The sequence below is a fragment of the Amphiprion ocellaris genome, chromosome 10 (assembly GCF_022539595.1).
Source record: "Amphiprion ocellaris isolate individual 3 ecotype Okinawa chromosome 10, ASM2253959v1, whole genome shotgun sequence".
Lineage (NCBI taxonomy): Eukaryota > Metazoa > Chordata > Actinopteri > Pomacentridae > Amphiprion > Amphiprion ocellaris.
In genome coordinates, this window is record NC_072775.1 from 12,609,161 (window position 1) to 12,621,594 (window position 12,434).

At 40.1% G+C, this 12,434-nt stretch overlaps 1 protein-coding gene across 3 annotated transcripts in view; it reads left to right on the forward strand.

The window, feature by feature from the left end:
- Positions 1-208: 208 nt before the first annotated feature.
- Positions 209-12,434, forward strand: part of pde4ca (phosphodiesterase 4C, cAMP-specific a) — a 58,914-nt gene continuing 46,688 nt past the window's right edge. The window contains exons 1-2 of one of the 3 annotated variants that reach the window (XM_023267656.3): positions 209-822; positions 2,406-2,614. In XM_023267656.3, coding sequence (XP_023123424.1) covers positions 781-822; positions 2,406-2,614 — 251 coding nt within the window. In that variant the 5' untranslated portion in view covers positions 209-780. Of the gene's footprint in view, positions 823-2,405; positions 2,615-8,802; positions 9,443-12,434 lie in introns of those variants that run through there. The other 2 variants (XM_035946982.2, XM_035946983.2) reach the window with 2 other exon arrangements.

A 12,434-nucleotide genomic window follows, 5' to 3' on the forward strand; every position in this document is an offset into this window, starting at 1 on the left:
AATTTTTACCTGATTCCTTTATTCTGAATCCACTATAGTCTCCCAGACCATCCTTAATGGATTTAATGTTCACTCTACTGAACATGGCATTCAAATACTAAAGACGCAAAGTATGTGAAATAGATGTTACACTTTGCATTTTGTATTTCGTTTATAAACCTTAGTGGATCTGTGTGTGCATGAAAATAGTGGAAGTTCATTAAAATTCGCAGTATCTCCTCAGGATTTTACTGAATGTTTAACACAAAAATCAAATTGAGTGAAAAATCCAAAGCTGTGTTGTAGAAGAGTTTCATGGAGAGACTGTGGGCAGCATCTGGATCAAAAGCAGAGTCTGGCCAGACGAACCAGAAGGTTCACAGATTCCACAGTCAGATAGACACACATGAATAATGACCTGTCATGCAGGCAGCTCCGCCGCCTCAATCTAACATCCGTAGGCTCCATATACGTTCTTGTTTCTGGTTTGTAGGCTAATTCTTGCCATTTCCTAAAGCATTTGTTGCTTTTAGGTGTAATCAAGTTACAGTTTAAAATTTGCCAGTAGAAAGTTAAGACGCAGACTGTAAACGGTGCAAGTAAAGTTAGCTGCTTATCACTGTCCTAATGACGGCTGAGGGCCCCGAAGAGGCGGGGAAACAGTTATTTACTGAGTGACAGCCTAAGGAAGTATTGGTTCCACAGACTACTGCATATCTGATCCTAAATGTGGTTCCTGTGTCCTCCTCTTTGGCATTTCCTTCCCAGTTGTCTTGTGCTCACGATACAGTAGCTGAAAGTATGAGGAGAAATAACTCATCAAAATTTTTTAACTTCACCGAGGTAAGGGTAATTCATTAATATTTAAGAAATACTCACATATGTCGGTCATTTGTGGCCTGGGATGTTTATTGTTTATTTTCTCTCATTTCTGTGTTCAAAAAGAGGTTGGCGGATTTACATTAGCTTTCACACTGTAAACAAAATGTCAAGTTATTTGTGTGATTTGGATTTTGTATTTATGCTGTCATGTGTTGGTCTCTGCTTTTTATTATTATAAACAGCTGTGGAGAACATTAATGGAGGCTTGTATGTTTGAATAAGCAATAATGATACAGAGGATGAATCAGCTAATGATGAGACAAAGTCAGTGCGTTTTCTCATAAAAGTCACTTGATAAATTAATGATACAGCAGAATAACACAGCTCTTGGTCTTGATCAGAAGTGGCCAACGACAAAATTTGACGGTGTGTTGACTAGTGCTTATGAAAAGGTGAAACTCCCAAGCAGATGGAGAGATAGGGTCACGGGATGCAGCAGAAAACAAGGACTCTTAACTGTTTCCCATCAACACTGACGCTGAAAGAGAGATGCCCTGAGAGCTTAGTCCCAAACACTGGCTCCCTGTAAGAGCCGTCTATTGTGTCCAAGGTGATAGTGTGTGGGTCTCAGGACCTACAATCAGATAAACCTTCCAAAAATAATATCCAAGTCAGCTTTTGCAAGGCTCGTCACATTTTCGGCAACATCACAACAACGACCCTGTCTGCGGCTTACCTTTAGATCTCAGAAAGTTTTTTTTCCCCTTCCAGCCACCTCAACAAGTTTAGCACAGACCAAGCTTGATTTACATGCAGTAGTTGCTTTCTTTTTAGAATCTGCATCTGTCATTTTGATCTATTTACAATCCCATATTATTATTGAATGCGAAATCTATATAGTTGCACTGCTGTCATGTGCTTTTTATGTCCTTAAGATGCAAGTTGTTATTAATTCCTGTAAGCCATACAAATCTATTAAAGTGCCAATGAACTTTTAACTAAATAGATGAAGCAGTTAAAGCATCTCAGCTCTATATGTGCATCAAATATATAAATCATATCTGAAAATACTATCCAAGCTGCACATTAGTTGACCGAGTGCCAAGTTCTTTTGAATCATGGTGAAATGTAGCGTTTCACTTTAATGTTATCTGGCCGCAAAATGTTGTGACGTAGAGTAATAAATGTCGTTAACGCCGCCGGAGAGTGTGAGGTTCAACAGTATCTGTGTATCATCTTCATTTCCATGAAGAAGATGAGCTGACACTTGATATGGCCAATGTGAAGCAAATGAAGAGAGAGGGTGAATGAGGGTGACATCTTGGAATAAACTCTGTCACAGGTGACCAAGTAGAGTTTCCACTTCCTGAAAAAATCTCTTCTTTCATGCGTACAGTACGAGCCAAATCTCTATTCACTGAACGTAGTCAATAATGCACTGTTTAGCATCTTGGTTTTATATTTTCATGCAATCACAGTCTTCCTTGTCTAGTTTAATGATTAGCCTCATAGTAGTATAATCAATGTGGCCACATAAAGCTACTGTTATTTCATATTAACTGCTCATCTGTCACATTCTCGTCTGTGTTTCGTCTGCCAACCAGAGGCAGTGGGACTCCTTGGAGCAGCCCTGCTACATTGAGCTTCTCCATGACGCTGGCAAATGTGCCGTGAAGAGGCTCTTCTCAGGCCCCCTGCAGCTGCCCAGGCTTTCCTGCAGACCCTCCACACAGAGCAGACCAGACGATGACCCCCCATCCTTCACTCAAAACATCAGCCTGGGCGCTCTCACCAGCTGCATCTCCAGAGCCTTGTGAGTCTTTGATACACGTGTTATGATCCTGTTAGTGATACGCTGCTTGTTTTTCATCATTATCACCAAATCTACATTGTTTAACCTCCCACTTCGAGGGTGTGTGTGGGAATATGTTGTAGAGTCACAGCTGATGCCAGGTTCTCACATTATTAACACGTTTAAAACTTAAAGTTATACATTCAGTTTTTCAAACTTTAAAATCCTATGTCAGTTTGTCAACACAAAAAGTTACTTTCCAATGTGGGCACTGGGATGCCCGATTTGTTGGCAGAGTTGTTGGAGCGTACAGCACATGGGCGCAAATGTCGTCAGCAGTGAATCTCTGGCTCTGTTCCCAGCCAGCCATACTCTTACTGGACGTCATTCCCCTGCTCTCTTTCCCCATGTTTCCTGTCTGTCACGACTTACACTGTCTATAAAAAGCAAAAATGCCCAAAAAAACCAAAAGAAAACATTTAGGCTCTGTGAAAAGGACTTTCTTTCTTCCCAGTCCCCAAAAACTACACAACCAGTTTATGTTTAGTGATTAAATGTGTGTCTGTTCAATCAGTAACCAACCCCTGTCACATGTTGTGATCTTGTAAATCAACATACAGTTCAGATGAGTTTGCAGCAGCTCATTCGGTCTCAGCTTTGTGTGGAGTCTCTAGTATACAGCAGGACTTGATGGGGTTTTTTGTTGCCTAACTGTTTAATTTAGGTAGAAATGCTTATTTGTTTCTTGAGCATATGATTCAACAGTATCCTGCTTAAGGCATTGCTCTCCCCGCTGTCGTACTGCTGATTAGTTATTACTATAAAAGATCAGACAAACAAGCGTCTTATGATTGTTTCCACAACAACATTGAAACTTTAGCTGCAAATTCATCTCTAGCATTTTTTTTTTTTTTTTTTTTTACCTTTCTACACTCTATGTGCGTATGCATGTGTACGTATGCACGTTATCAGTGTTGACTCTTTTTCACGTGTTTAAAGAATGCAGACTGGCCTGTTTTGATTACGTTGGAAGTCTTAGTGCACGTCACAGCTGATCAGATAGGGTTGTGTTTTGTGATAAAGATACAATTGTAGTATTATTAATGGTTTCTGTTTTATAGCCAGCTTTTAGAGCATGCTTATTTATTTATTTTTTAATGTTGATGCATTAATCAGTTTGAATGTTGGGATCCACACATACACACACCCACAAACACAAAAAGATGAAGTGAGATTAAAGGGGCGTTTGTCTTATTTTGATATATTGTTGAACATGCACATTGCTCTGTATTATGAGTGCACGTAAACCTGTCCTGAAATGTAGTCTTTAATACTGAAATACTAATTTAGTTTACCAAGCAATGTGCAGTTCATGTAATAGGGTTATTATTTATTGCATCTTTATATGGCAGTGACAAAACTCTTGTACTACCATATCTGGGTTTGCAGTTCTCATATAACTGAATGCTTAGTGCATTTTATTACAATAGCACACAGTATGAGACCCTAGAAGGTTGAAAGAGATGTGCAGTATTTCTGGTCGTTTTAATTCTCCTTAAAACATAAACAACTAATATTTAATTATAGGAGATCACTACAAGGCTAGATTTGTGTTTTTCCCGCCATCAAGTAACAAGAATGGGCATTTTATTCTCTATACTCTCGTCATGTGGTCTGCTTAGACCACATGACAGAATGAGTACACTGCTGCGTAGAACTCTTTTTATCATTTCCAAATCCAGGGAGTCATCTACACAAGACCTGTCTGATATGAGGACAATCTTCAATGTATAATAGAACTGATCAACACTGCGATATCATATGTATTGCGATGATAAAAATGAAATGAATTATTTAAAGTATGATTTAGTTGAACAAGTTGCACATAGCTGCCCAACAAATTAAACAGAACAGTAATTTAAATAAGACATTCTAAATATAGGAAGTTAAAGTTTATTTCTTTTACACCCTTAAATTATTTTATTATTTCTGTCCTCTGTACTAGCAAGACTAATCGCCACCAAATTGGCGCCAGTTGATTTGACACATCTCCTATTTTAGGCAGTCTTTTGTAACATGTTTGTTGCACATACTCATAACGTGATAATCAGCAATGTTGATCATCATTGCTATTATTTCGAACTATGAATCTGGAGTATGTGAATTTACCTAAAGGTGCATTATGTAACTTAAATATAATGTGTCATCATGTGAGGCAAGCACACTGTTGTGCAGATTTATCGCATTTTATATGCCACTGTGAAAACACCTCAGATGGAAAGTAGGTTCATGTACTGTGATGATTAGGTTTTATTTATTCCATAAATGTTTATAAAGCAGCAGGTATAAAGCCACACTGCTGTAGACACGACTGCTGTGATGTTGAAGGACTAAAAGGCCTTTTTATTATGTTTGTTCTCTGGGGAGAGGGCCATGTGCTCCCTTGTTTATAAGTTGGTAGTGCAGTTTTGATGGGGCGCCAGAGGAAATGTTTATGGAGACGCATTGCAAGCCACAGGACATTTAACTGTGACAATGCCACACATGCTAGGGAAAACTAATTAAAATGTGAGTTATTTGCTTTATTTTGACGTCACTGTTTTGGCTTTTATTGAAAGTAAATATTACACTTGTGCTAACTACCTCTAAAGTAGTCGCACGATGACAGCTGGCAGTGATGTGTACTGTAGGTAGAAGCTTGTTTAAAGACAATCTGAAAGTTGACCAATGGCGGTTAAAGGCAGCGCAAAATATCACGCAAAGAGGTGAGATTAGTGAAAACAGGGTCGAGAATGAGTGTGTCTCTGTGACCTCGGCAGGAACAGCATGGTGTTACCCCCTACATTAGGGTTCATATACAGTATTTCCCACACAGACACAGAAGAATTACCGTCTCATAACTCTTCCAGGCATCTAGAGAATGTTAATAATGGTCTGGGATACAGCTCTCATGAAACAAGGTGTCTCTTATTTTCCATATTTCCATTCTCAGCCTGGATGGTTTACATATTAATCCAGTGTGAGCTTTTCTCCAGGTGTCAGACACAGTTTCTGACGCACTCTTCTTGCTGGCATTACTCACCAGATTTTTCATCAGAGAACAGCTGTGAGTTTGAAAACCTGGAATTATGACGCCACTAGTGGAGGACAGGGTTTGTGAGCAGACTCTGCCCACACCAGATGGGAACTCCAGATGGATTGGCTGAAGACAGCGAGTCAGCACGATGTTGTCTATGAGCTCTGCTGTATTCTCTGTTCGATCGTGGATTAAACTGAGACTCTCTGGAGATGAATCCAAGAGGGACCTCAAGACGTCCCAAAAATAAGATGAGCCACTTTTCCCAAACCGGGACTCATCCCATGAAAGGCTGCAGAGACGTGATTCACTGTCAGTCATCAGAGAAGTGCACTCATGAGAGTCTCAATGTGAGTTTGGCCAAAGCCCTGAAATGTACCACATTTGAAAACTTGTAAACACACAAGAGGCTGGCAGTTGTGCTGATTGTGGGAGGTAGCTCGGTAATGAAGTTCACGGAAAGGTAGACTTTGTTACACAGGCCTCGATGAATATATGACTATAACAGGGAACTGGGCAGGAGTCACCTCTACCTCTGTCATCCAGGGCCAGGATTAATTCTGTCCCATAGTTACTTTCAGATGTGTTGAAGTTGATGAGGACAGGGTGTCTACTGATTGGATGTTAGAACAAGGCAAAATCAAAGTCATTAAAAATTGTTACTGAGCCCATTCAATCACCTTGATATCTTATTTACATCCAGAGCTGACATGGACCAATATTTGCGTTAATTTGAAGGCTTGTTTGTGTCCACACAATAAATGTTAAGTCAAACATTCACCCCCCCCTTTCGTTCTGATTTGGTTTCAACTAAGGGTCAAGCGATACGGTTTTCAGGGCCAATTTTGATACCAATTATTAGTAATCAAGAGCGTGTAAACATGTGCGACCCTAATGAGGACTAAACGGTGTATAGATGATGGATGGATGGATGTTTTAGATAAGTGTAATCCTTCAGTGTTGGTAGACTTTTACTTGTGACATGTAACTAATGGGATAGTGCTGTGGACCCGACATTGCTCGACGAGAGAGAGAAGTAGTCGCATCAAAATCAAAGTAACCCATTTTTAAATGAATTGTTTTTATTGGGAATTGATAAAACTGTAGCTATACTGATAATATAAAAATGCTGAATATTACATCCAGTATGAAGTTGGCTCATAATTGGTCAAATCCTACTTTCTACCAATGCCTGAAAGGTATATATGTCCTTGTCTTAAGATGGCAAATGTTATACACCAATCAGCCACAACATTATGACCACTGGCAGGTGAAGTCAACAACATCAATCATCTTGTTATAGTGCAATGTTCTGCTGGGAAACATTGAGTCTTGACATTCATGTGGATGTTTGACATGTACCACCAACCTAAACACTGTAGGTCAAGCAACCTCCCACCATCAATGGCAACAGCAGTCCTTGATGCCAGTTGCCACCTTCAGCAGGACAATGCATTCTGCAGAAACTTCACAGGAGTGGCCCGGGAAACACGACAGAGCTAAGGTGTTCACCCGGGTTCCACACTGCCCAGATCCAAATCTTATTGAGCATCTGTGGGACGTGCCAGGATAACCTGATCTAGATAGGTCCCGCCCTGCAACCCACAGGACCCACAGAATTCACTGCCACCATCCTGGTGCTACAGGACATCCCCAGAGGTCCTGTATCCATGCCCTACTGGGTCAGAGGAGTTTTAGCAGCATAAAGAAGCCCGACACAATATTAGGCAGGTGGTCATAATGTTATGCCTGATTGGTGCATGTTCACCAGCTAGGTGCTAACTTTGTCTGCTGTGCCGGATTGAATAGACGATTTAGAGAACTGACAGAAAGTGTCAGAAAAAAGAAGCTGATCAGAGAACTGAGAATAAACAAAATGATGAGACAAAAGATGTTAAACAACAATAATTGTGAGGTGAACTGCAGAGTGAGCTGACAGTTCTCTAAGCTCACTACCACACATGATCTGGTTCATATTATATACTTCTTTTGACCTATTTTTAGTACAAAAGTATTGATAAATGCAGTTTGATACCTTTGAATAAGGTATGATCTGCCACTTGAATTAATTTCTATCTTAAAGTACATTATTTGTCTAATTTGTGATCCTTCATGCAAAATCCTAGTGCAGAATATCAGAGCAGGTCAATGGCCCTTAATGACACTATGATTCATATTGAATTTGATGGTGAGGCAGAAGTGCTGAACTTTATACACTCCTTCAATCTTGACATGCCCTAAAATAACAAGTTTTCACAGCGTTTGTGTTACATTTGGAATCTGTTGCACCACAGTTCATACGATAAAGTAACTTTGAGTCTATATTTATAAGTAGATTTCTACCAAACAATCTTTCTCCCCTGCTCTCCCCACCAGCAGTTGATCACAGGTTCCAGCTCCCTAGGTTATTTCAGTTAATCTAGACAGCACCGGGCTTTAGCTGTAAAGTCCTTATTTACAGGAGGACCTTTTCTCACTCTCCAGCAATAAACAAAGAGATGAGTGAGGGTGAAGATGATGTTGCCTCTGGTCACAGATAGAGAGCGCCATCGTGACAGCACCCATGCTCTCTATAGCTTTTATCTACCTCTGCTTTTTATAGTCAGGGGCCCTTCATGTGACTCCTCCTGGTGCGCTCAGAGCATGTGAAAGGCAAAGAGGCCGCTTCTGAGGAAATCACAACAAATAGCACCTCGGGGACCAGAGGAAAAGCCTGAGTATGCAAAGCTCGGATGAGTGCAAGAAAGGTGAAAGTTGTAGTGTGCTGGAGTCAGAGTATGAAAGGTGAGCTGGAGGGCCGAGCCAGGCGGCGGCTTAATGTTTATGTGAAGGAACCTTGAGAGGAAGTAATTATGGAGCAGAGTTTGAAGAGGATGAACAATATGTTCCTTAAGATTACAAGTGAGGGAAGGGGGGAGGTAGAAGGTTGGAAAGAGGGAGAAAGAAGCAGAGGGAGGTATCTGTCAAGCTTCCCGACCCTGTAAATCAGTCGTCCATATTTAGTTGGAGAGAGGGCAGGCCTAGCAGTAATGTAAACAAAGCCTGAGGGAGGGAAGGAGGGAGAATACATCAGTGCTAATGTTTGAGCCTATTGCCGAACACGGCGGTCAGCATGGTCTTCAGGAAGAGACACAAACGAAGCTGATTCGACTGAGGAGAGAAAGTCCAATAGAGGAGTTGACTTTTTGAAAGGTTTTGTTAGATGTTTTTGCATTTTGAAAGCAGCTTGTTTAAAAGTTTTGACAGTAGGCTTTTGGCGCAAGCAATCAATAACAGGCCCAGATTTTGTTTTTATATGAGTCAACAAGGACTGGATGGAAGGCACTAGCTTCACCTGGACCTGGAAAACTAACATAGACAGCCACAGGAATTAATGCACCGCCGTCTTATGGTCATGCACAAAAAGTTCTCTAAACAAAGCTAAGACAAACAGATAAAAGACCGTTCCTCGGTTACCAACGGCAAAGCAAAAGGAGCATCTGCCTGGCCGCTGACCATCCTTTGTTCACCATGAGTGACCTGTGCTCTGAAAGCTCTGAGGAAGAGCAGTCTGAAGTTGATGAGAAACCACAGGAGCCAAAGGTGACCCGGCTGCCCCTCATCCAGCTCATTCCCAGATCCAAAACGAGTTCAACGGGTGGATCCCCAAAAGACTCGCCCAAGGATTCCCCACGTGGGTCTCCCCGAAACTCCCCGCTGCTCTTCAGAAAGCTGATGATGAACCGCAGCATCAACCTCCAGAGGCGCCGCTTCACGCTGGCTCACACTCCCAGGTAAAGTCTGAAACTGTGGGGCCAGGATGGCAAAGATAACAGTGCTTAGTCCCCACCAAATGAACCACAGTACTCTTGTTTAAATTTAACAGTACAAGTAATTTCCTCTCGTGTATGTGCCTGTTTAGGACTGTTTAAGTGAATATTCCAGTTGCAGCTAACAGTAGTTGATTGAAATCTTTATTTTCATGTCCAACCCTTACGGGTTTTCAAGACACCAATATATTAGCATTGCAGCAATATATCTGGAACACACATTATTCTGCTGCTCAGTTCTCAAACAAAAATGTGTTGCCTTTTATCCCAGGCCTGGCAAAAAAATTCTGCCATGAAAAAGATTCCCCTTCTAAAACGTAACTCGAGATTTCAACCAAAAGAAATCAAAATAAACAGAGGACATCTTACAGAAAAGTAGTAGTGGATGAGACCACAAATATATGGGCTAAAGTTCTCTATAAGTCCCTAAATTCTAAATGCAAACATGTTATACACACATTAAAGATATGTTAGAAATATTCAGTATATTTAGGATTTTGTTGGAGCTCTTAAATAACTTGCAAAAGTATGAGACTATCACCTTAAGTGCAATACTTCTAACTCCTAACAGTACAGTGCATCTTTTCTCCCTGTCATGTGTTTTTCTTCGACTGTTTTTCAGTTGGTAATTAATGTGTCAGTGCTTTATCTTTGTGCTGTTGAAGATGGGTCTTGTGTAATTTCCTAGAGTTACTCCACTCAGTTGCAGATGTTTAGTAGTTTTTGGTTTATTTTTGTACAGGCAGCAGTGTTTACCACTATTAAACGGTTGCCCTTAAGCTTATCTCATGAAATTGATGCTAACCCCAAGATACGCTTGTACAGCCACATTTCGGTCATGCACACTGTCTTTCACGCTGTCTTCTTCTAGAAAAGAATCGGCTAAGATAAAGTATTCTCTCACAGTTTAAAATTTAATGGAGGAGTTTTATCTTTTATAAACAGATCATTTATATTAAATAGTTTATATTCTTTGAGAGTATTACACTGCAAGTGCAGAATTGTTCTTTGCTGGTGTTTTGCATGATTTTTGGCTTTTATTTATGTAAGACTACAAAGTGCAGTTGATTTACAAGTTACCCATAGTGACTTCTTCCTGAAAATGATGAGCATTAGGCCTATATTAACAAATGGATTTTAAAACCTACTGTCACTTTTAATGCTTAATTTCCTATGGGTCCGAGTGTTTTTCCTAAGCTTTGTGCACCTTTCGTTTTCCAGCTGAGTGGCATCATCTCAGCAAACAGAGCTCGGCGTCCTCCCTGTTGTCGCTGGAGCTGCAGTTTGTTGTTCCACTTACTTGTTAAGCACATACTTTAATCTGTCAGCAACAAAGTCATCTTTTTATATCAGCCGCACGAAACACATCTAACACCTGGATATTTCCTGCTGGCCTTCAAACACTTTAAATTCACTCATCCGTGATAGAGGTCATAATTCTCGTTTGAACAGAGTACACGAGTCCTCCTATCAGTCGTCTACACTCTGCTACCTGTTGATAGCTTTGGTTTTATGAGCCGTTATTGCATCATATTAGGTCTATGATTGCAATGCGAATTAAATATTTACTTGGCTAACAATGTTACGGCAAGAGTCATATGATCAATTAAGCCATATGTGATCTTAACTTTTTGAGAAAGCAAGAAAAAACACTTTACATAAACATACTTACATACATTCTTAAACATAAATGTGGCCTGATATACAAACAGACAGATATTTGTCCTTTTTTTAGCTGTGAGGGGTCAGTATGTTTCACTGTCAGTGTGTTAAATATACGTCTATGTTTCTTCAAAAGAAAAGCTTCTTGTGGAAAATTGTAAAGGACTGTAAAACCAATCTTTATGCACATGCCTCCTGTTTCTCTGCTAGTGTTTACTCCCAGCATACACACACTTAGATGTAGGCACCCTGCAAATCGATGCTGTTACAACGTGTGTCTAAGTCGTTGCAGTGATGTTAGCTCACATTCACCTCAGTCAAATAAAATTAAAAGCACAAGAGAAACTCTAGCTGGTGCCGTAAAAACCTACCTTTCTTTTACTGGCAAGAAATTAGTATTAAACCTTCCTAAAAAAAAATAGAAAATACAAAAAGCATTTACAAGTTCATTCACCTTTTCAAACAATGGTCTTTGGATTTACTAGCTGCACTTCAGCACAACTGTTTCATTAATTTAAGTGTGTCTGTTGAAAATCTAAATATTAGAGGGCAAAAGTCCAGTCAAGGGGATTTCAAGGCACAGTCTGGAAAGTAAGATGTTTTCAGGGCAGAACAGATATTCAACATGTCAGCTTTTATATTAGACAGCCCTGAGGTCAGGCAATGGAAGACGTTTCCCTCTGCAGGATTTTGTGCAGTGTCTCGTTTTTTGAGCTGAAATAAATGCATGGAGATGAGTTATAGCAGGATGACTGGCAAGGAGGAGGAATTAAACAAACTGGGGGTCCAGCGGAAAATAAATGTCGCAGGCAGCTCAAATATAGAACATACCCGCAAAGTTATTTTCACTTAGTGTCTAAGTTGATTAAGCCTCTTTTTCCATTCCACAGACACCATGTCAAAAGGATTTTTTGGTGAAAAACATTTTGTGGAAATAGTTTTTACAAGCCGGCTCTGGTATGACAGTCAGTTTTGTTCCATTATGTATTTCGTCAGTAGAGCTATTATGGAAACAAAACTGAGTAAAAGGCTTATAATAACTTTCTTTGATGAGTGTCTTCATTGCTTTGGTTCGGTATGTGATAGCATTCTTCATGAATAAAGTGACTGTAACTGAATATGTAAAATAGATTTAGGAGTGATTAAATTAGGACGCTCTCGACTGAGATTGATCAGTTCGTCTTGTGCAGTTACGTCTGCTGTTTTACCCGGTTTACTTAATCTTTCAATGTTCTATCACTTTTACTGCCCACTAAGGTTCAGATCTTAGAGCATGATTAATTATTGTTTTCCA